Below are 24,642 nucleotides of genomic sequence, written 5' to 3' on the forward strand. Positions count from 1 at the left end.
TTCCTGTGTGCATGGAGGTTCTGCACAGCAGACGCAATGCAGTGACATCATCACGTCTTCTGTCACAGTTGCTTGCGCTGAGTGGTGGGAGGAGCCATTTGTTCTCTTCTCCTCCAATATATTCATGCTGGCAGGGCTGCCTCCTCCACTGTATATTGGGACATCGGTAGGCTTGCCAACTTGACTTTATTTGTTTCTGGACAGCTTATCAAAAAATCAGACAGGCAAAATTATTGTATGGACACTTTGAAGAATCATAATACTGTAAATCATTATGACTGTAAATGATACATATCTCCAGCCAATAATTCTGATATGAAGACGATAACTGCATTCACTAGAAAATTATGAGAATTACAGTCAAAATTATCTGCAGAAGTTTCTTCTAAAAAAAAAAAAATCACGGACACCTTAAAAAAATTTTATGGACCAGGTCAAAAATTGCCATATTTTTATGGATTGTCCTGGAATTTTTGGACACCGGGAGGGTGGTTGCAAGGTGCAGTCTGTGGACCACTGTTTTCAGCCCTTTGGCTGCCTCGGTCCACGAGCCAGACTGGAACAGCCAGAGGGCCGGACGTGGCCTGCATGCTGCACTTTGCACAGGTCTGATGTACACCAAACTATGTACTATAGATTTGAGTTACTGAAAATGTAATGTCCTCCTTCCTGGCTAAAAATAATCCTCAAAATTGGTAAGAGGTGTGTTTTTACTTCTCTGTAAAATATATAGTGTGACCTCTGCCAGAGCCTGTCCTATGGACCAGTGGGGGACCAGCAGTCAAACATCAGCAACTGATGGCCCTTTAATAAAAAATCTGTAAAAAAAAAATGTTTCATCCCATAAGACTTGTACAATTGATCAGCTGTATGGGCCACAGAGGTTGGTAAGGGGGCCACAGAAGGCCGAGACAGGCTATGTGCACAAATTCAGGATTTGATTGCAGAAATTTCTGCAGCGTTTCGGCATCTCTTGGAAGGAAAAACTGCGCGTTTTGCTGTGATTTTGATGCGTTTTTGTACATCAATGAATGCCTTTTGGAGCTAAATAAAGATATTTGAAAATAGAAACGTGGGAAATTGCTTTAACCTTTGGATTACCGTCAGACCTGGGGTGAGTATATTGGTTAATTTAAATGATTAAAGAATGTGTCTGTTGTATTTCAAATAAAGTGTTTACTCTGTGTGTGTGTTTATTTAACTATTTACTTTAATTAGGTTTAGTAATGAAAGGGTCTGATTGACACCTTGTCATCACCAAACAAAAGAGCTGGGTGTCAGCTAATCCCATACAGCCAATCTCATTAGCATTTCCATTCATGTAATTTCTGGGGCAGCTGAGAGCTGCTATTTCTAGCCTAGGAAGGTGCCGTTAGGCAAACATGTTCCCTGGCTATTAATAACAGCTCACAGCTGTCACGTTAGCCTCTATGTTCCCATGATCAGCAACAAGCAGCGCTTTGGATGCAGCGTATTTTCTCTGCGTCCAAATCGCTGTGATCTAATGCCGCACTTTTGTTGCCAACACATGCAGATCCACGGCATATAATGATGTTTCAAACGGTCAAAATGTGCAGCAGACTGACGTGTCCACTACAGAAATTGACATGCTGCGGGTGAGTTTGGGTACGTGCCCACGATCAGGAGCCGCTGCAGGTTTGAAGCTGCGTATTTATGCAGCATCAAACCCACAGCGTCCAGATGTTACAGCATAGTGGATGGGATTTCTAGAAATCCCATATCCACTATGCGTGCATCTGTGCCTGCGGATCACCCGTAGACACTGACATGCAGAGCGTCTTTCAGGACTGCAGCATGTCAAATTCTCTTGAGGAGGCGCTGGTCTCTGCAACAGAAATTTGACCACTATAATGTATTGAATGCGATAAATTCTCATGGTTCAGTGAACACATGTGGATTTGCCTGCATTCAAGAGAACGCAACGTTTTGGACGCAGCAAAAATATGCTGTGTCCAAAGTGCTGCTACATCCGGATCGTGGGCACATAGCCTAAAATTTAAAAAAAAAAAAGGCGTGGGCTCCTGCTTCATTTTTATAACCAGCAGAGGAAAAGCCGAACGCTGGGAGCTGATAATAGCCGGGGAAGGGGCCATTAGCCAAAAACGTTCCCTAACTATTAATAACAGGCCACAGCTGTTTGCTTAGCCTTTACTGGCTAGATTTCAGGGGGCCCTAGAAAAAAAAATTGATGTAGGGTCCCCCTATAAAATCTAACCAGAAAAGGCTAAACAGACAGCTGTGAGCGGATATTAATAGCCAGGGAAGGGACCATGGATACTAGCCCCCTCCACGGCTAATAATATCACTCCTCATTAGTCCCAAAAACGGCACATCCATAAGATGAACCAATTCTGGCACTTAGCTTTTGCTCTTCCCACTGCCGTGGCGAGTGAGGCAGTAAGGTTGGGGTTCATGTCAGCCTTGTATTGGCGGCTGACATGAAGCCCAGGTTAGTAATGGAGGGCGTCTATAAGACGCCCCCATTACTAACCCTGTAGTAAAGTTTTCGACGCTTTTTCAATAAAGACAAGGCCAGAATAATCTTATATTGAAATAAAAGTACACACGGTATTAATATATATTTTTTTTTATTATTGTTCTCCCAATCCCCGACGCCCTTGTCTTCTGAAAAGAAACAAATAAAAAAACAACCATATCCCTCACTCCAGTCACTGATGTGACTGCTGTAGAAGACAGCACTGTACACTGACAGGTGTGTAAAATCACTCCTGTCAGTGTACATGGCTGTGCTGCAGGCTGAGGTCACGTGAGTTCATCAGCTGAATATCAGCCCCGGTGACCTCATACTGCATCAGTGGTACGCGGGAACATTTGTGAGAATATTCCCACGCAGCACTGGTGTCGTAAAGTGACGTCCCGGAGCTCTCAGCTGATCTCCAGCTGATGAACTCACATGATCTCAGCCGGAAGCGCAGTGATATACGCGTTCCCGGCAGTGACGATCAGGTCGCCGGACAGGTGAGAATAAGGTGTTCATTTTTTTAATATTGATTTTTACTCTTTTTTTTTTTTTTATCACTACGCACAGCCCCGGCTTGGCCTAGGAAACTACTTTTCCCCTCAGCCGTGCCGCTCTCTCTGTTATCAGTGGGAGCAGCGGTCAGATGATGGGAGAACCAGACTGACATCACCCTCTTCCCTGTGCAGACCAACCCCACCACATGCAGCCACAGGCAAATAACGTCACCCACTACCCCGAGCAGCGGCCCTGCATACAGTCCTACACGAGTCACATTGCCGCCATTCACCAAGTAGATCCCCAGCATGCAACCCCATGAAAGTGTCATCTCCACTATCCCTGAACAGCCCCCACGAGTGACATCACTCCCTTTCCTGCACAGCCCCCACGAGTGACATCACTCCCTTTCCTGCACAGCCCCCACGAGTGACATCACTCCCTTTCCTGTACAGCCCTCCACAATGCAACCTCACGCGAGTAACATCGCCCCCTTCTCCATATTCCATATAGGCACTCAGCATGCAGCCCTATGCGAGTGACATTACCCCCTTCACTATGCAGCCCCATGTGAGTTGCATCAGTCCCTTCACCGCGCATCCCTAAGCCCCACGCAGTCACCCTGCATGCAGCCTCACGAGAGTGACATTACACTCTTCCTGACAGCCACAAGTAAGTTACATCGCCCCCACTTCTGCGCACAGCAGCCCCTCCACATCGCCCCCCCTTCTGCGCACCGCAGCCCCTCCACATCGCCCCCACTTCTGCGCACAGCAGCCCCTCCACATCGCCCCCCCTTCTGCGCACCGCAGCCCCTCCACATCGCCCCCCCTTCTGCGCACCGCAGCCCCTCCACATCGCCCCCCCTTCTGCGCACCGCAGCCCCTCCACATCGCCCCCCCTTCTGCGCACCGCAGCCCCTCCACATCGCCCCCCCTTCTGCGCACAGCAGCCCCTCCACATCGCCCCCCCTTCTGCGCACCGCAGCCCCTCCACATCGCCCCCCCTTCTGCGCACCGCAGCCCCTCCACATCGCCCCCCCTTCTGCGCACAGCAGCCCCTCCACATCGTCCCCCCTTCTCAGCGCAGCCCCTCATCATCCCGACATGCCCCCTCCCCTGTGAAAGCCCACAAGAAGCCCAATGCTGCAGCTTCAGAACCACATGCAATCTCAAGTAGTCACATGACCCAAAATACAATCATAGACACTTACAGTTAGTTTTATATGGAAAAAAAATTAAAAGCCACAATGTCCATGTGCAGACAGCTCCAGTACCGCATGTCAGCCACTCAGGGTCCTGTGTACACTGTCTCTTCACCTGCAGCCGCAGCACAATGCTGAGCTCTGACATCAGATCTGACCTGGACTGAGGAGGCTCCGCCCCTTCCGGTGACGTCATGCCCTCAAAAAAATCAACTCCGATCTACTCGTTACCGTACTGCTACAGCCCCCATCATGTACTACGGATCCCATCATGCACTGCAGCCCCCGATCATGTACTACTACAGATCACAAGCACTATAGCTCCCATCATGTACTACTACAGCCCCCATCATGCACTACAGCTCCCATCATGCACTACAGCTCCCATCATGTACTACTACAGCTCCCATCATGCACTGCTGACATGTATTCTTCTCCCCAGAGTCTCCGCCGTCTTGTACATTCCATATAGTGCTCCTCCCCTGCGGAGCCACTCACGTTAATCCCCAGTTACCTCCTCCTATAAGTCCTAGTCCTCGAACTGAACATGTCCGACCCGCAGTGAGGAGAGACCGCAGGGCGTAAAACCAGACAGCGGCTATAACCATGAGATATTGGGCCAGTAAGTGCGGAGCGATTATGGGGAAATACTGGAAACATTTCATCACTGGATCGTCAGGATGTTCGGGTCGATGTTTGTGTTGTGTAACATGTCCTGTGTTGTCTGCAGGTTTCCATATTGTCCAGGTGATGTCCGGCTGTGAGCTGAGAGATGACGGTGGGATCACAGGGTACAGTCAGTACGGATATGATGGGAGAGAGTTCATGGCCCTGGATACACGGACATGGACATATGTCCCCACCATGGCCCAGGCCCAGATCACCGCACAGAGATGGAACAGTCCAGATATACAAGAAGGGGAGAGAAACAAGAATTATCTGGAGAATATCTGTATCGAGTATCTGAAGAAACATGTGGAGATCGGGAGAGAAGATCTGGAGAGGAGAGGTGAGTGCTCATCATCACGGCTCCGCTGTCTGCTCCGTCCTGTCACATCTCTGTGTGTGATGTGTCTGTGTGATGTGGATGTATATGTGTCATGTGTGTGATTTATGGTCAGAGCTGTACTTGTAGTCCCTCCTGTCCTCAGCACTAACACTGAATCCCCCCATATAGGTAATAAGCCCCTGTTGGCTCCTGATGTTTATTCTGTAAATCCATCTTTTGTTACAGCTCCATATTGTCCTGATCCTCGGTTCTTCCTTCTAGACATGTATGACTTATCTGACCGCTAGGGGCGTCCTACACAGACTGACACTGCGCAATCAGTGCTGAACGGCCACAATGTGCAGCGATACAGCAGCTGTCCATTCATTTATACATTTCCAGGAGGAATAACAGAGGAACCACAGAATGCAGAAATCTAAGAAAAGATGCTCCAGAATTGTTATTTAATGAGAAATACAAGTTTTGTGCATTTTGTGCAAGACAAACGAGTCAGGAGAGGAGGCAGGTTCTCTATAACCCCTTATCGACATTTGACATCCCGATACATTCAATGTCAGCTTCCTGTCTTTGGTGCGGGCTCAGGAGCTGAGCCACCCCATTCCCGGCAGATGATGACTACACTATTCATCCATCATCTGCCTCTAAAGGAGAGAGGGGGTAAAGTCGAGCTCCATCATGGCTGTTAACCTGTCAAATGCCACAGTCAAACGCTGAGAGCAGCATTTACAGCAAACATTTATTCTAAGCACCCATCAGCTTCCCCGCAGCACGATCGTGGGGAGCCAATGAGCGGCCGTGACAGTCGGGGATCTGCTGAACGCCCCTGTCCCTGTTATGATGGAGCTGAAGACCAACCTGTAGCTTCATAGGAAACCCTGACTTGTACTATATACAGCAATACTGTGGTGCTGCAGGATCTAGTACAAGGGATCAGCCGACCTCAGGTTCTGGTTCCCTAAAAGTATACAAAAGGCAGGAAAAAAAAGAAAAATTGTTTTAAAAATGTGAAAAAAAAATATTTTTTTTTCTCCCTTATTAAAAATCGGTAAACACCATAATGAGAAAAAATAGTAAAAAAGCCAAAATTGCGTTTTTTCAGCTGCTGCAACATTGCAGGATAAAGTAAGAAGTGATTAATATGTCGTATCAACCCCAAGATGGTATTAATAAGAAGACGCCAACTCACTACGCAAAGTACCGTCCCTCACAGCGCCATCACCTGGACAATGAGGACGTTACAGGTCTCAGGAAATGGCCACAGAAGAAATATTTTTTTTTTCTTTAGAGCATTTACCAAAACTATTTTACTACTTAAATAACAATAAAGCTCTGCATGTTTAGTATCACCGTAATCAAACTGACCTGGAGAATCGTATTCCTGGATCATTTTTACCCTATAATGAATGCTATAAAAACAAAATAAAAAAAGCTATTGTAGAATAAAAAAAAAATGTTCTCAGTTTTGCTGCGATTACAATTTTTTTCCTGTTTTCAATTAAATTACATGGTAATATGGATGGTGTCATTCAAAAGTGCAACTCGTCCCACAAAATACAAGGTCTCATATAGCTATATAGACAGAAGAAAAGTTATAGCTCTTGTAAGAAGGGAAGACAAAAACAAAAAGGGAAAATCGCCATGTCGGGAAGGGGTTAAGTCCGCTCATGTGTCATTGCACTTACACGAGATTGGCAGCTATATAAATATAATTATCTGATCCGTTCCTGACGATTGTCATATATGTAAGGAGACATTACAGGAGATCACAGGCAGATTTAGGGGGCTTTCACATTGCTGTCAGGCACCGGTTTCTTGGCCCGCGCCATAGACTGTACCGGTGCTGACAGAGCAAACGTGCGCTCTGCCGAACATCATTCTCAGGAGTGTATGGCGCCTACTGGAGGCGGACACTGAGGCGTAGTATGCGTCTGGTGTCCACCTCCAGTAGGTGCGTCATTGTCAGACGTCTGTATCTCACCTACGTGTTCTATATACACACTGTATACCGCCCTCTGGTGGCGGCTGGTGAGGAGCGGCTCCAATCCGTAATATGAGTTGCAGTAAAGCTCAGCACTTAATAGGATTCTATGCAAGAACTGTGGATTTATTAACAATCAAGGACAGCCCGGGATAAACAGCTGAAATTGACGTTTCGGCCAGTCTGAGACCTTCATCAGAATCTTGCTGTATTGCTGGGATGTGTAGTGAATGTATACTGTGCATAATTGTGCAGTGCACTGTGCTGTGTGGTTATAAGCGGTCAGTGCTGCAGTACGGTGACGTGGTCACTATCAGAAATGTATGAGTGATTGTACAGACCCCCAAACTGGAGACAGATCAGATCTGTGCTGCACAGACCCCATTTATATCTTCTTCTTCTTCCCTCTCAGTTCGGCCCCAGGTGAAGGTGTCCGGTCATGAGAAAGGTGACACCATGAAGCTTCACTGCCAGGTGTACGGATTTCACCCCCGAGCTGTGGATGTGAAGTGGATGAAGAACAAGAAGGACGAGGTTCCCTCATATGAGACCACAGACGTCCTCCCCAATCCTGACGGCACCTATCAGATCAGGGTCAGCGCGGAAGTGACCCCCAAAGATGGCGACAGATACTCCTGTTATGTGGATCACAGCAGCCTGGAGAAGGCACTATACACTGTGTGGGGTGAGTGGTGTCCATACTGGGCGGATGATGGGGGTAATACTGGAATATGTCATGACTGGCGACCACTATTGTGACATGTAATTGTATAGTCACCGGCATCTCATTAATGTGAAACGACTGAACCGTTCTGTACGTGACCAATAGTAACTGCAGAATAATCTGTGCCGTGTACAGGAGGAATAACACGATATCCGGCCATTATATTACTTGTATCCTGCAGTTTCACCAGTTTCCCCTCTGCAGGCTCCAGTCACTAGAAGCGGCAGCACTTTTTCTCTGTGTTTCTCCATAGACTTTTATAGGCAGTAGCTGTAATTTGATCCATCAGTGATGACAGATGTAAGTGAATGATCAGTGCAGGGAAAGGAAAAGTGACTGATAAGTGTAGAAAGAAGCTGATTTATTTACTAGGACATATTGCAAAGTCTATTTTCATTTCTATTGTTCATTTATAGGAAAAAAGAAACAAAAAACATCCTGTCTGTATAGGTCTTCATGTTCTGGTACAAACTCTTTACTTCTTGAAGGAGTCAGGAGAGATAGATAGCTGTTCAGCAGATTGTTACGCTGTCTGCTGTGTCTGGGGCCTATAAGTGTCAGTGCGGTGATTACATGGGGTGTAAAAGCTTCTCTCTATCTCCTGCACAATGTCTCCCCTAAGTCTTTTTTGCTCGCTGAACGTGGAGTTCTGGCAACTCCCAATAGGGCTCAACGGACTGAAAGTTCTAGCACTTGTCTCACTACTTAGCAGGTCCAAGGGAAATCGTTATAATGGGCCAGGAAGAGAGTGTAAGGGAAAGACTGAAATAGGGCGCTGAGCCGTCGGGTTGGTGGCGCTGCAATTGGCCAGACAGCAAGATCTAATATACAAAATTAACCTATAATCGCTGGGGGCAATACAGGAGGGGCACAGAGTACACTGAAGCTCTAGGACGGCGCCCAACATCAGTGACAGACGGTGCAGAACCCCGGCCAGGTAAGTATGAGACCCCATCCTATCAGTACATAGCACAGGACTTACAAGGTTTCTTCTTCCTGCTCTTCCCTCTTGTCTTTCTTGAAGTTCAATTTTTTCTGTTTCTGCCGCCTGAGTGACAAGCAAGGAACAAGTCAGTGTAGTATGGAGGGTCAGTATATTGTATAGCTATCGCCATGTCGCTGCATGTGGTAGATATATACAAGTGGTCACCAGACATGAAATCAGGAGCTTTATAGGCGACCTGGAGAACATGTGGATATTTTTTTTGCAGATTTAATTTGCAAAAGAGATAAGCATGTGGCAGAAATCACCGACAGCCCTGTGACATATCCGGCATGTTGTGGATGTAAAGATCTCACTACATGTGAATGAGGTTTTGTGACACTAAGTCTAGTTTAGCGCTGGGAAGTTGTTGCAGATTTTGGTGCAGAATCAGCAGTGAAAATCGGCTACAAATCTGCAACCTCTGATCATGTCCTAAGGGGGCGCTGCATTAAGATAGAAATGTAGATGGTGCTCATGTCTGTAACACTGTACATACCTCATCACTTCAGCAGAGGAGACTAATGTGAGGCCGATACATGACGCTCTCAGTATAATCCGCAGATCAGATTTACATTTCTGTTTTCTAACCAGAACCAGAGAAGTCCAGTGTCTGGGTCATCGCCGTGGTCGTAGCTGTGGTGGGCGTCGCTCTTCTCGGCATTGGTGGATTCATCTTCTATAGAAGTAAGTGTCAGTAATCCCGCACCGTTTCCTTTTTATAGCAGCAATTTGTATTAACTCTAGATTATTATGAAAAGTGATCATATGAAATGCAAAATATTGCAAAGTTATTCTTTACCATGGAGACCTCATCATTGTGTGTATAAAAACGTAGAGAACAAATGGAAGTCAGCTCACCTTCCACGGATTTCAGCGTGCCGAAGTGGTCACATGTGGAATCAATGCAAAAAAGAAGTGAAAAATTCCAGCTCCAAAAAGTTATATTAAAAAATTCCAAGTTTTTATTACATCATTTTAAAATCTGATGAGGTCACAAGGTACATGGAAGTTCGCATACAGTGTTTTTTGCACCATCATCATTGCTTTGCATCAAAAGTTCAAAAGTGCTTTGCAGGCAAGGACATTGCTACTTGTAAAATTGCCCCTAAATCAACCATTATTACATCATCAAGAACATGAAAGGGAAAGGTTCAATTGCAGTGAAGAAGGCATCAGGGCCCCCAGTAGAGGCCTGCAAGAAGCATAGACAGGGATCACTATAAATCACTTTTTATTAAACAAAGACCTTGTATACAACACCACAATTTGTTAAAAACACTTAAAGAAACATAAATGCTTCAGTAAATATCAAGAACCATGGCAAATCATGATATGGTAAACCCTCATATAGGGAAGCCAGAAAAAGGGTATATAATAGTCTGTTATAGCAGCGACACCCTATAGTATCATATAAGAACAAGATAAACAGCACAATTCAACCTAAGTAAAGGTATTGATGAAACGTGGAGATATGCTGCTGACACAAAAAACGAAACATTGGTGCCGTTAATTAGTAAGCATGGCAAGCGCTACTGATAGCATAAAAAATCAGTAGATGGTCAGAAAAAGGTATAACTGAGCCATAGAGGTGAGCTATAAGCTATACCTGGAGGGTAAAGAAAGAACCAAGAACCCCCCGTGTATCGCCACTACACGAGTGGCTTCATCAGGGGAAGCGATTGTGATGGAACTGCCTACTGGTCTCATATCTGTCTTAACCTAATTTATCTTCATTAACGCCAGCTGTAGGGAGCGTGTCGGGTATTAAGTATCCATTGTGTACAGATCATCGGTATAGAAACAGACTGGAAATGCTTGTACATGTCCAGGGTCAACTATAAAGCTGTAAGCGCGCTCATACCGCGGAGACAGAAATGACTTGCTCCAGCGTGGAACGCACATCTAAACAGTGCGCATGCGCATATCTGGAGTCTGCTGGAGGGCTGTAAATGCAGCTAGACTGAAATCAGCGTGGACCGCACATCGTAGCAGTGCGCACGCGTATATCCGGGACGCCCACTGTAATGGTGCGCCTGCACCCATAAGGAAGGGAGCAATTATAAAACGAACTTAAAGGGGACATGTCGCCGACAAAGAAAGTTCATAAGAATATATGGCAGACTAGTTCTAATAAAGTAAATGACCAATTCTGAATTTAGAGTAATTCATAGGGGGTCCCAAATAGGGATTATATGTGAACATAGAATTGTTGAATAAATGCTATGTGCTCCAACATACCAGATTCACACACGCATCTCCAATCATACAATGACATACCGATGAGGCCGCATCAATCAAAACATGCTCGTAGCAACAAACAAAATATATATGTACATACAATTTTTGTTTTACAAAAGAATTCTTTATTAGATTATACTGACTTTAATACACATCTAGTTTAAAAACGCAAGATGTCAGATAGATAAATACTCAGTATTTCATGATTGGAAATGGGAGATTGGAGCATTCAACTCCACGGGATCCAAAATTTCTAAATCAAATAAGCTAATTTATTAGTGGCCGATATAGCCCAGTAAAATTGTATGAGCAGCATAATGATTAAATTGCATAATGATTGAGACCGATCATGTCAATATCATGACGGTTAAAGTGCAGGTTGTCAAAACCCAATTGTGTCAGCAGTATATTAGGGATAAAAAGGATTCTGCAAAAAGGAACAGATAAAACAAAAATCCCCCATATTCGAAATCCTGGATTTTCAATTAGCAGCCATGTAGAAATATGTCCAGAAGAGCAGACCATTTTCCTTGTCTCTTTTGGCTGTGTTGATGCTAGACAGATGTTGTTGGATCCTACGCCTTAGCTCCTGTTTTGTTTGTCCCACATACATTTTTGGGCATCCACATACTATCGCATATACGAGGTTCCTTGTTTTACAGTTGCAGTATTCACGCAACGGGATCTGCTTTGGGAAAAGAGGGAGGTCAATCTTTGGGGAGGCTGTGATGTTAGGTGGCATTAATGATGGGGCTCCTCACAACCTCCAGGTTTGTGTCAATCTGTAGCTCAGACGACTCTTTGCGATTGATTGCTTTTGTAAAGAACTCGCAGCAGTAAGTTGTTAAGAACACAAATGCATATTTAAATGCATATTTCAATGCATGTCTCCTCAAAGTGTGAAATTCATCACTGCCGGTTATAAAACTCAAGCCGTGGGAGGTCTGCAGTATACATCACATAGGAGACACTGAGACTGCTGTACATACATCACATAGGAGACACCGATACAGCTGTATACATCACATAGGAGACACTGAGACAGTTGTATACATCACATAGGAGACACCGCTACAGCTGTATATATCACATAGGAGACACTGAGACTGCTGTGTACATCACATAGGAGACACGGAGACTGCTGTATATACACATCATATAGGAGACATTGAGGCTGCTGTATATGCATAACTCAGGAGACACTGAGATTGCGTATACATTACATAGGAGACACTCTGACTACTGCATTAATCAAAAAAAGGAGCAGTACGGGATGCAGAGCACGCTAACTCTGCCCATGAAGAACGTCCTGACGCTGGCACTGGACATAGCCAGGATGTAATCCAGCAGTGCATGCACCACAGTAGTGAATGCTACGTGCGTATGTGTACAGTCTAGGGAGTAAGTAAAAGGACAGTGGCCGGACAAACTGGGCTGGCGACCTAAGCACTACGACCCCTGGGAATCTTGCTGAGGGCTGGAACAAATTTCATCACGGGCCATAAATGACTAACGTAAAGGGCAGAAGTACTGAAAAATAAAGGTCAACACTGAAAATATTAAGTCTTTACATAAACTTGATATATTTGTCAATAAAAGTTTTAAAACTTCTGAAATATTTAATCATACCTCAATACCCGATGCATGGACCTCAGACAAGCCTGTAAGAAGGGCCACAGCAGGGAATAATTTGCAACTGAAAATAAGTGAAGAAGCCTTCTTAGGGTATGTGCTCAATGTCTGGAGGCGGCTGCAGCCCCGATGCAGCGGAATAGCCACCAGCGGCTTCCGCTCATTATTCAAATGAGCAGTGCCATTTTTGCAGACTTTCCTCATAGAAGTTAGATCTGTGGGGAAAACCCGCATGAGAACCAACAAGAGAAGTTGACCTGCTGCCGTCTGGAAAGATGCGTCACATGTCAGTTTCTGCAGGTGATCTGCCGGTGCACGGAGACGCATAGTGGACATGAAATTTCTAAAAATCCCATCCACTATGCTGTTAAATCTGGACGCTGCGGGTTTGACGCTGCATAACATGCATCTTCAAACCCGCAGCGACTTCTGATCGTGTGCACGTACCCTTAGCACAACAAGCAACCATCAAAGACTGTTATAGTAATAAAATTCGTGACCAGGAGGATATCAAGTAGAGATGGAAGATATACAAAGAGGAGAACTACAGTGTGTATGCTAGCACAAGTAGTGACCATCATGTGGAGCGTGGAGGCAAAGAGGAACCAGAACCAGACCTATTGGAAAGTCAAGTGGATTGGGCTCTGAGGCAGTTACTAAACAACAAAGTATCTGACATTGATGGTATCGCTGCAGAGCTGCTCAAACCAGTCCTAAGAGTTGTACTGACAACACTATGTCAGAAAATCTGAAGGATCTGCACTTGGTCAAAGGTCTGGGAAAAAAAAAAATCAGATTTCATCTTACTGCTGAAGAAAAGCAACGCCAGAGACTGTGCCAACTGTAGGACATTCACCCTTATTCCCCATGCCCGAAATTTGCTTCTAAGGGGCATTCAGAAGCACTTGGGCAACATCCTTGATAGAGAACTTTCTGATGTCCCGGCTTGATTCTGTAAGGATAAAGGGACACATGATCACATCGCAAACCTGAGATGGATAATAGAAAAGAGGGAGGACCAGAAGAAGCTCTAGCTGTACTTCATTGAACTATACCAAGGCTTTTCACTGTGTTGAGAATGATAAGCTTTGGAAAGCACTGAGTGAGGTACTGTAGGAGTGCCGCTGCACTTGTTTAGGTTAATCGTGCCACTCTACGATGATCAAGAAGCTACAGTGCGAACCAGGTATGGAAATACAGAATGGGTCAAGATCAAAAAGGGCACAAGACAAGGATGCGTCCTCTGTACTTTTCTTTTTAACCTCTATGTGGAAGTAATCATAAGGAAGCTGGACTTTGCTGATGTTTTTTCTGCCTATTTTCACCCCAACACTCTAATATTCTGTCTGATATATGCAGATGATACAATCATTCTGGCAGAGAGTAAGAAGGGCTTAAAGCTTTTGAAGTTAAAGGTAGAAAGTGAGAAAATGCGACCTACCTGAACATCAAGAAAATCAAAATCATGATCACCAAGGAGGTAGTCCATATAACGATCAAAAATGTAGAAATAAAAGCGGTTGCCCGTTTCATTTTTTGTGTGTCCATCATTAATTGCAGTGTTTTAAATGACAGCAGAGATTAAGTGTCAAATAGCACTGGGGTGCACAACCATGGTGCGCATGGACCAGCTGTGGAAGTGCAAGGACGTCTCAATCACTGTCAAAGACTGATCAGTGCAGTTGTGTTCCCAGTTGCAATATATGGCCGTGAGATGGTTGAAAATAATTTGATAATTTGACAATAGGGACATAATAAACTAAGGTGTGTCCTGTAATTAGCATCACAAATATCTACAAACTTGTAATCAGTTTATCTGCCTATTTATTGGTTGAAAAGTAGTCACTGTGCTGTTTGGTATCATGGTGTGTACCACACTGAACATGGACCAAAGAAAGTTCTCTCAGGAGATTAGAAAGAAAATTATAGACTAACATGTGAAAAGTAAAGACTATAAATTACTACAGCTGCACATATTGTTCTGAAGTTTAAGGTCTATGGGTCTATAGCCAACCTCCCTGGACGTGGGCCAAGAGGAAAATTGATGACAAATTGAAGAGATGGATAATACAAATAGTACCCAGAGAGCCCTAAACAACTTCCAAAAAGATTAGAGATGAACTCCAAGGTCAAGGTTCATCAGTGTCAGATCGTACCATCTATCGCTGTCTTGGCCAAAGTGGACTTGATAGAAGACGACCAAGGAGCAAACCATTGTTGAAAGCAAATCATAAAAACTAGACTGGAATTTGCCAAAATGCATAACAACAATCCATAAAGCTGCCCGGAGAATGTCCTGTGGACAGAGGAGACAAAATTGGAGCTTTTTGGCGTCACATCAGCTCTATGTTCACAGACGGAAAAATGAAGCATGCAAAGAAAAGAACACTGTCCCTACTGTGAGACATGGAGGGGGATTGGTTAGGTTTTCGGGCTGCTTTGCTGCTTCTGGAACAGGTCATGGGTCCTCCAACAGGATAATGACCCAAAACACAGAGCTAAAAACATCCAAGAATGGCAGAGAGCAAAGCATCAGACTCTTCTCTACTGGATGCTATGAGCCTTGATCTAAATCCTATTGAACATCTGTGGAAGGAGATGAAACCTGCAGTCTGGAGAGGGCGCCTTCACACCTGAGACACCAAGAGCCGTCTGCTCACGATGAGAGGCCAAAATACCTGTGAAGTGGGGCAGAAGTCTCATTGAGTGACTCAAAAGGTTGTGTGATGAAATATCAAGTCAAGGTAACCATCATTTTTGTCCAGGGCATTTTCCTTAGGTGTGTTTTTTTTTTTTGTTACCTTTTTTGGTAGAACCACAATTCAAAAGCAAAAAAACAGCAAAGTCTGATTTTCATTAGTTGATATTCAGTAAATGAAACTTGAAAATTACCTTTGTCAGTTTCAAGTTATTTCAGTGACCACTCTTGGGTTTTCTTACTTTACCAGAAGGTACCAACAATGTTGCCCATGTCTATATTATACCCTCATGTTTCTTTCTGATTGGCTGTGTTATATCTGAGGGTTGAGGCCTCCGCGTTTTTCTCCTTGATCTGTGTGTGCCCTTCCATATTTTATTTTTAGGGGCTCTTGACTGTATATCGTCTCCCCTCATCTTTCCCCCATTACACTGTTATTATACAGTGGGTACGGAAAGTATTCAGACCCCTTTAGATTTTTCACTCTTTGTTTCATTGCAGCCATTTGGTAAATTCTAAAAAGTTCATTTTTTTCTCATTAAAGTACACTCTGCACCCCATCTTGACTGAAAAAAACAGAAATGTAGACATGTTTGCAAATTTATTAAAAAAGAAAAACTGAACTATCACATGGTCAAAAGTATTGAGACCCTTTGCTCAGACACTCATATTTAAGTCACATGCTGTCCATTTCCTTGTGATCCTCCTTGAGATGGTTCTACTCCTTCATTGGAGTCCAGTAGTGTTTAATTAAACTGATAGGACTTGATTTGGAAAGGCACACACCTGTCTATATAAGACCTCACAGCTCACAGTGCATGTCAGACCAAATGAGAATCATGATCTCAAAGGAACTGCCCAAGGAGCTCAGAGACAGAATTGTGGCAAGGCACAGATCTGGCCAAGGTTACAAAAGAATTTCTGCAGTACTCAAGGTTCCTAAGAGCACAGTGACCTCCATAATCCTTAAATGGAAGAAGTTTGGGACCACCAGACGTCTTCCTAGACCTGGCCGTCCAGCCAAACTGAACAATCGTGGGAGAAGAGCCGTGGTGAGAGAGGTAAAGAAGAACCCCAAGATCACTGTGGCTGAGCTCCAGAGATGCAATAGGGAGATGGGAGAAAGTTCCACAAAGTCAACTATCACTGCAGCCCTCCACCAGTCGGGGCTTTATGGCAGAGTGGCCTGACGGAAGCCTCTCCTCAGTGCAAGACATGTGAAAGCCCACATAGAGTTTGCTCAAAAACACATCAAGGACTCCCAGACTATGAGAAATAAGATTCTCTGGTCTGATGAGACGAAGATAGAACTTTTTGGTGATAATTCTAAGCGGTATGCGTGGAGAAAACCAGGCACTGCTCATCACCTGCCCAATACAATCCTAACAGTGAAACATGGTGGTGGCAGCATCATGCTATGGGGGTGTTTTTCAGCTGCAGGGACAGGACGACTGGTTGCAATTGAAGGAAACATGAATGCGGCCAAGTACAGACATAGCATAGATGAAAACGTCTTCAAGAATGCTCTGGACCTCAGACTTGGCCGAAGGTTCACCTTCCAACAAGACAATGACCCTAAGCACACAGCTAAAATAACAAAGGAGTGGCTTCAGAACAACTCTGTGACCATTCTTGACTGGCCCAGCCAGAGCCTTGACCTAAACCCAACTGAGCATCTCTGGAGAGACCTGAAAATGGCTGTCCACCAACGTTCACCATCCAACCTGACGAAACTGGAGAGGATCTGCAAGGAAGAATGGCAGAGGATCCCCAAATCCAGGTGTGAAAAACTTGTTGCATCATTCCCAAGAAGATTCATGGCTGTACTAGCTCAAAAGGGGGCTTCTACTCAACACTGAGCAAAGGGTCTGAATACTTATGACCATGTGATATTTCATTTTTAATAAATTTGCAAAAATTTCTACATTTCTGTTTTTTTCAGTCAAGATGGGGTGCAGAGTGTACTTTAATGAGAAAAAAAATGAACTTTTTAGAATTTACCAAATGGCTGCAATAAAACAAAGAGTGAAAAATGTAAAGGGGTCTGAATACTTTCCGTATCCACTGTATGTCACCAATGATAATGGCGTCTTCAGGTTTCTCTTCCTAATTCCATCTTCTCTGCTTATTTCAGGAAAGAAAACCGTATACAAGGCGACCAACAGTGAGTATTCTGCACATTCTGCATATGTGGCTCTGATGAGAGGTTTTGGCAGATTTGCTGTAAGGTACATGAATGTCTTGTGTCCCCAAAGCGAGCGCTGATCTTACAGAGCGACTCTCCATTCTGGATCATAGAGGACAAAGGCACCATCTACACCATACACCATAGTTACACATGGCTGCTTTATTTCAAACACAGCACCGGACCCGTCCACAGGTTATATGTGATGGATTGGAGCTCAGCTCTATTTACTAGAATGGATCTGCAATACCAGACGCGACCTGTGAACAGCGGCGGTGCGGAGTTGGGGGGAAAGCAGACGAGTCTTACTAATCCTGTACATCCCCTTTTAGGTTTACAGTAAAGATAGTCTGCCCCCCCAAAACTCAAACTAAACATTTTATACATTCATATAAGGGACTTAGCATAAAAAATACTTTGAGACTAAATTTTACTTTTTGTATAAACAGTTTATTTAGATATGTAAATGGGGGGGTCCTCGGTGCACCCATGGAATGGCCAAGGGCTCAGTGGACCATCCTGCCCCTTTAATTACAATCCTCTGCATCTCCACTTATATTGATTAACATTGCTCACTGTGGAGCGCTGCCTGACCTGAATTCCCAAACTGCACACACTGACACTGCAGAGGCCAAGAGCACACACAGTGTCAGTGTGTTCGGTGCATTCTGATCCCTATCATGTCTGCAACAGCTCACAGGATCATACGGTAGCGGACGGCCAATGCTGATGGGAGAGGGAGAGGAGAGCGCTCTCACAATGTATCTGCCCGCACTCACTCAGCTCTTGCAGTGTCAGTGTGCACACCTCATCTACCTCTCCTGTCAGCATTAGCTTCCTGCTACTGTGTGATCCTGTGTGCAGCGAGCGGCTGCTGCGTACAGTAGAGGGATCAGAACGCACTTGCACACACTGACACTGTAATGTGCTTTCGACCCCTGCAGTGTCAGTGCGGGCAGGGCTGACGATTCAACTCAGGCAGCGCTCTTAAGCATGTGATGTCAGTTACCTTAATGAGCTGTGTAGAGTGTTACACCCCATGAGGACACGGGCAGCATTTTGTGTGTTAATCGCTCTCTGAAAAGAAAACCAGACACATTTTCTGGAGACTGAAAACTGCTGCACAGGAATGAAGATAAAATGAATGAAGAAAAACAAATCTCAGTAAAGAGGTTTCCCAGTGTCACTCCACCTTCTAAAAAAAACCCCACAAAAATAAGATATCTATGAAGGTCCCAAATCCAAGAACAAAACACCTAAAAAAGACCCTGCTACTATGTAGAAAACACTTTATTTACTCAATATTAAAAAGGGGGGGTTGTAAGCAGAGGTAGGTAAATGTAGTGGGAGGATAGGGATATTGACCCTAATACAGGTCTAACGGTCTCCTTACCTTGCTGCGGAGGTTGGCATCCTAGGGGGAACGAAGTGGTGCCCCCGCTCAACGTTGGCTCTCCCTCTCTGACCCTGTTAAACCCTGCACAAGAATAGCAGCACCGTGAAAGTTAACAGCAAGCACACAAGACAACATACATACACTAGTAAGGGCACAGAGGTAGTTTCTGGTGAACAATACACATCAATCTCTAGTAGGTACTAAACAGCCTATCGGAAGGGTGTACAGACTATTTAAATTCTAATAATCGCCCTACCTTGTCGCGGAGGAGAAGTCGAAATGGCGCCCCCCGCTCAACCTTGGCTCACCCTTCGTGACTCTAAACAATCCCTAAAAGGGGAGAACAGCACAACTATTCTGACAGTAACAAGAAAATAGCCTGAATACCCCTGTAGGCGGGAAGCACTGTAGACACTTAAAACTATAAGAGGTAGATATTTGTGGGGAAAAAAGCTCAAAAAATAATACTAGTGGTTGGTATGTGTGAACAGGCTCTCAAAGTATGTCAGTCATATTCGCACACACACAGATACAGATAGGTAATCGATAAAGTGAATGTTCTTCAATGACCAGATCACAAATCCTGTTTCTTAAGGGTCCCTAAATGTAATCTAGAGGGGTTTAAATTGCACAATACTAATGGTCCCAAGCTGCCCCTGTAGAGAGCCTGATATTCCTCGGCCACTCTATCAAAATGAAACCTTCACTCCACCTTCTACTCACATTTCATCTGTGACATTTTATAAAACTGTGGGATTTTCTATAAATCATTTCCTATTTTCACAGCTTCGGACACATCCTCCGACTCCAATAATCCGGCCAATGCCTAATGGTGAGTGGTGACGTCTTCTGTAATTGCCGCCGCCGCGCAATGAGGGAAGAATCAGGAGAAACGTACTGGGGTAAAGGAGAAAGTGGGGAGGGGGGAAGGAATGTAAAGACATTGTGAGGAGGAAAAGTGAGTCTTTTCTTGTTTTCATATATATTGATTTATAATGTGATCTTCACATACAATTGGAGAAGATAAATGCTGTATATTTGCGGGCCATAGACGGTGCAGACTGGGGGGAGCAGACAGATTCCTGTACAGCCGGTCATATGCTAAACATGGAGAAAGTAAAGAAAAAGAATAAAAAATTGCAAAAACAATCAGTGCAGGAAAATGTTCTCTATTACAGCCTGGGAGAGACGTTGTCACTAATAGTCTTCAGTCCTCCCTTCTCTACCGGGATTACAGAGAATCTGTCACCAGGTTTTTGCTCTTATCTGAGAGCAGCATGAAGTAACGGCAGAGACCCTTATTCCAGCGCCTGGTCACTTACTGGGCTTCTTGCTGTAGTTTGATAACATGCTGTTTTATCTGCTGCAGCTCTGCTAGTCCTCTCAGTACTGAGCTCCTGCTTTGCAGTCCTGTATATTAATGAGCTTAGTCTGTCCCCGCCATACAGCACTGATTGTCAGCTTTCTGTAGGCCATAAGCTGTCAGTCAGTGTTGTGGGGGTGATTATGTGGAGCTTATTGAGAGGACTAGCTGAGCTGCAGCAGATAAAACAGCGATTTTGTCAACTACAGCAAGAAGCCTAGAAAGTGACACATTGCTGGAATCAGGATCTCTGCTCCTATTCAAGGCTTTCCTCTGATTGGGAAGCATCAACCTAGAGACATATTCACAATAATCACCTCATCATCATACTTGTAGATAAACAGTGCTCCAGCTATGTAGTTTGGCCTCCTTTAAGCTGTTATCTAATGCATAGAAAAAAAACAATAAACGCTCCTACTTATCTTCACTCCATTCCCCCGCGTCCTCTTCTGAAGCCGGCAGCTGACTTCAGCATCCAAGCGACGGGAGCACATGACGTCACTGCCATGCACCCCCAGTCACATGCACGCTGATGTCACCTGCTGGCCTCGGATTGGCCGACAGCGTGTCACGGAGGCACATCCAGCTGAAGTAGTGGCTGGCGTCGGTGGGCCCCTCACGGGCCCGGTCGCAGTGGTGGTCGCTGCGACAATGGATGTTACGCCACTGCATATATTACTGGTACTTTCCCGTTATAGAAGGTGATGGGGCATTTAGGACATTATTAGAGCGGTGTAATCACCTCTAATGGGAACGGTTTGTACTTTTTGTCATTACAGAACCCGGACGAGAGACGTCTTCTGCCTCCATCCTTGTGGACTATGAAGAATGTCACCTTTTATCTGTCATTACTTCATTGTGTGTAATTGTACAGGAACTGGCCGTATACAATAATCTCATTATTATTTAGTGTAATCCCGAAATAAAAAGACCGATCGGTAAAATCAAACACAAAGCAGAAGAATTGTGAGGCCTCCGGCTGGTTCCTGTAATAGTGGTCGATCTCCTGTATCAGCCGCTGATCCCCAGGGCGGCTTCTCTGCTGAGAATTTGGAACATCCCCTTTAATAAATGACATATTACAGTGCGTGTCGGCTTAATATGCCACTTTATGTAATGGCCGACAGGTTTGGGGTGAGAACACTTCTTGTGTTCGGCTACTGGGAGCGCGGGGGGAATACGCTCATGTTTCCTCCTCTCCCACCTCTCACATCGGTGACTGACAGGCGGATTATTAATCTGACAGATCGGCTGTAAGAGGATCCGATAAATGATGTAAAATACCTGACATTGATGAGACGTCTCCTGTACTATTGATTCCCGGTCACATTTCCTGGGAGATTACAGGAAGCTTTTGCGGGAAGTCTTTACATATTTCTGTATCTTACACAAGTATTCTCATTAATGGCGCATTATATTGAGGACGGGATCGGTGGATATAACATTATGTCGCTTTATTTCATGCTTTTTACATTCGGTTATAACATTTTCTGTAAGGATTTGGGTTTCATTTTATTGTAGCTTCAGTTTTGTTCTGATTTTGGTGATATTTCTCCATAGGAGTTGTAGGGTTTTTACTCACTTGGATGCGTCGGGAGGCAAACAGGAAGCGTTTTCATTTAAATGTCCATAACAGTTTATTTGCTTTATAAACTGGTCAAAAGCAAAATGCAAACTAACAGCCTTTAGTGCAGGCAAAAACAAATAAAACAGTCCTTTAAGCAAAGTCTCTGGTTAGCCAGTCCTGTGGTCACACAGGCTGGTAAGCATCCAGTACACTGGCTCAGTCTGGAGACCACAACACACAGGAGGCCTTTTCCCTCCAAACACACAGACCATGTGCCAAACAATGGCCTCCATTTTATTGTCTGTTAACCACACCTAGAGGTGAGGTATGTGAGTAGCTGGACCCGCCCAACTCTCCAAGCTACCTATAACCCGGTCCCAGGTGCACCAAACAGCCTCTTAGTGTTTACGTGCACAAGACAAACACTCCGGGTTACATCACATAGGACAGACATCTCTGTGACACATACCTCCCACATAGTCCAATAAGAACTATGCAACCATTAGCCACCTTACAGAGTATAGGAGAATGTATAGGGACGAATTTAAAACATAAACTAGCGGTACGTCTGTATATCACTAGAGCAACAATATTAAGGACACCTGTATTGTAGTGATCCGATGTACAAACACCGAGAAATCCAGTGCTGACGCCTCGTGCAGATTAGCTCGGACGTGCGCTGTGACTGCACCGACATGAACCCAATGATCGTCCAGACTAGTCTTCATGTTTCCTCAGAGCTGGATCTCAGTGCTGGCACATCGGATCACTACCAGACTGGCGCCATCTTTATTGTTGTACTAGGATCTATACAGCTGCACCACTAGTTTCTGTAGTAAAATCATCCTGACAGGTTCCCTTTGAAAGACCTGATCATTTTGCCAGAAGTGGATAGAGCGATTGTAACAATGATTTAGTAAGAAACATTTTGTGGATCATAATATGATAATTTTATACTAATGACCGGGCTCCTGACTGAATGTGAGGTAATCAGCCCTGAGAGATTATATAACACCACGAAATATTATCCAGAATAACAGAAATCAGAAGGAAACATAATTCCCCGATTTTCTGCATCGGGACTTTTTTTTTTGTATAAATAATCGGAATAATGATCACTGTATGAGCAAATAAAGTGTAAGAGCCGCTATTGTGTGGAGCTGATATAAATGGATCTTACAGTATTTACTGATCACTGATCTAATCTATAAATAAAGGACATTTACACTGATGTCAGTCGTCTTTTTCTGTTACTTTTAGTGTGGAATTTAATACAATTTTTCCCATTTTATTATAGTTACAAAAAGCTGCAAACTCCGGAATATTAGAAACGTGCAATTCATTCTACTGGGGATAAGAAACGTACTGGGAGTTTATCTCGATGAATATAAAACCTTCCGGCAGAGTCGCTTTACTTTTTACATAACATTATTTTTCCGTCAGTCGGGTCGTATGAGGACTTTTAAGGGACTTGCAGTTTTGGATTTCATTTTTACTTCACTTACTGTGGGATAAAGATGAGCTGTAACTTGTTCTGCAGGTCTGTGTGATTGTGGCGATAATGATGTTTTTTTCCCAGATTTTATTGGGTTTAAAAAATTGTCATTTTATGCCTCCATTACTGTCATATTCTAATTACTTACTGCAGAACATTTTTGGGGGAAGTTGTAGTGAGCAAACAAGCAGGAATTCTAAGTTTATATTTTTGCTTTTACAGAGTTTAACGTATGGGGGAATTGATTTTATAATGAAAGTTTTAACTTTTACACATGTAACATTACCAAGTATGCATATTATTATTTCTTTTTTAAATATTTATTATCTGTTTGGAAATGAGTGGAGGGCGATTTAAAATTAGTTTTTATTTAATATATGAAGAAAACCTTTAAATCCAATTTGAGGTACATGTGTTTCTTTTTAATTATTTTGTTTTCTATAATAAATAAATGGGAAAATGTGAGTTTTTGTTTTACATTTTGTAACCTTTTTTCTGGGGATATGAACTTAAATCCCCGCGATCACTCATAATACCCTGCAATACATCCCTATAACCACTTACAGGGGACGTCCAGTAATGACAACTCCTTATAACTGTGATTGTGCACAACATAAATAAAAAGTATACTTACTTCCTGTGATGTCAGTGACTGTTTCTCAGCGGCCATGTGGCATTGTAATGGCAAGTGACTGCTGCAGCCAATCACTAGTCGCTGATCGGCTGCAGGAGCCATGTGACGTTATGACAACAAGCAATCACACCTCTGACTACGCAAGATAGGAGTTGGTACGGGAGGTAATTTCTTAATCTTATGTGGGGCACACTTGAAATTAATAGGTTATCCAGCACTGGACAACCCCTTTAAATGTCACAGATTTTAGATTCTTTAACACTCTTGTATTTTTCTCTTCTGGGAGACAGGCACGTGGCTGCAGCTGATAGGTAGAGTAGTAGACACCAGCTGTATTCCCATGACTTGTGGAGACAATATCCCATCCTCCAGTAGTGACGGGTATGTGATTATTGGGATGTGAGCGTCACGTTTTTGTAGTATTTCACATCCCGCGTTCTTTTTGCCTTGATCAGGGATTTCCCAGAACACAACAAGACCGGTCACGTTACAATATGGAGACTCCATAGAGCCAGTGCAGAGGCTTCTCCAAGCAA

At 44.1% G+C, this 24,642-nt stretch overlaps 1 protein-coding gene across 1 annotated transcript in view; it reads left to right on the top strand.

Moving 5' to 3' along the window:
- The window catches only part of LOC141271358 (class I histocompatibility antigen, F10 alpha chain-like), a 61,774-nt gene extending 40,386 nt beyond the window's left edge, over positions 1 to 21,388 (top strand). The window contains exons 2-7 of the mRNA XM_073681466.1: positions 4,933 to 5,211; positions 7,602 to 7,874; positions 9,490 to 9,582; positions 17,601 to 17,630; positions 19,834 to 19,879; positions 21,190 to 21,388. Coding sequence (XP_073537567.1) covers positions 4,933 to 5,211; positions 7,602 to 7,874; positions 9,490 to 9,582; positions 17,601 to 17,630; positions 19,834 to 19,877 — 719 coding nt within the window. The 3' untranslated portion in view covers positions 19,878 to 19,879; positions 21,190 to 21,388. The remainder of the gene's footprint in view (positions 1 to 4,932; positions 5,212 to 7,601; positions 7,875 to 9,489; positions 9,583 to 17,600; positions 17,631 to 19,833; positions 19,880 to 21,189) is intronic.
- Positions 21,389 to 24,642: the final 3,254 nt, after the last annotated feature.

Source organism: Phyllobates terribilis, unplaced genomic scaffold (genome assembly GCF_046119375.1).
Source record: "Phyllobates terribilis strain yellow unplaced genomic scaffold, ASM4611937v1 Scaffold_1__5_contigs__length_1240528914, whole genome shotgun sequence".
NCBI classification, from domain to species: Eukaryota; Metazoa; Chordata; class Amphibia; order Anura; family Dendrobatidae; genus Phyllobates; species Phyllobates terribilis.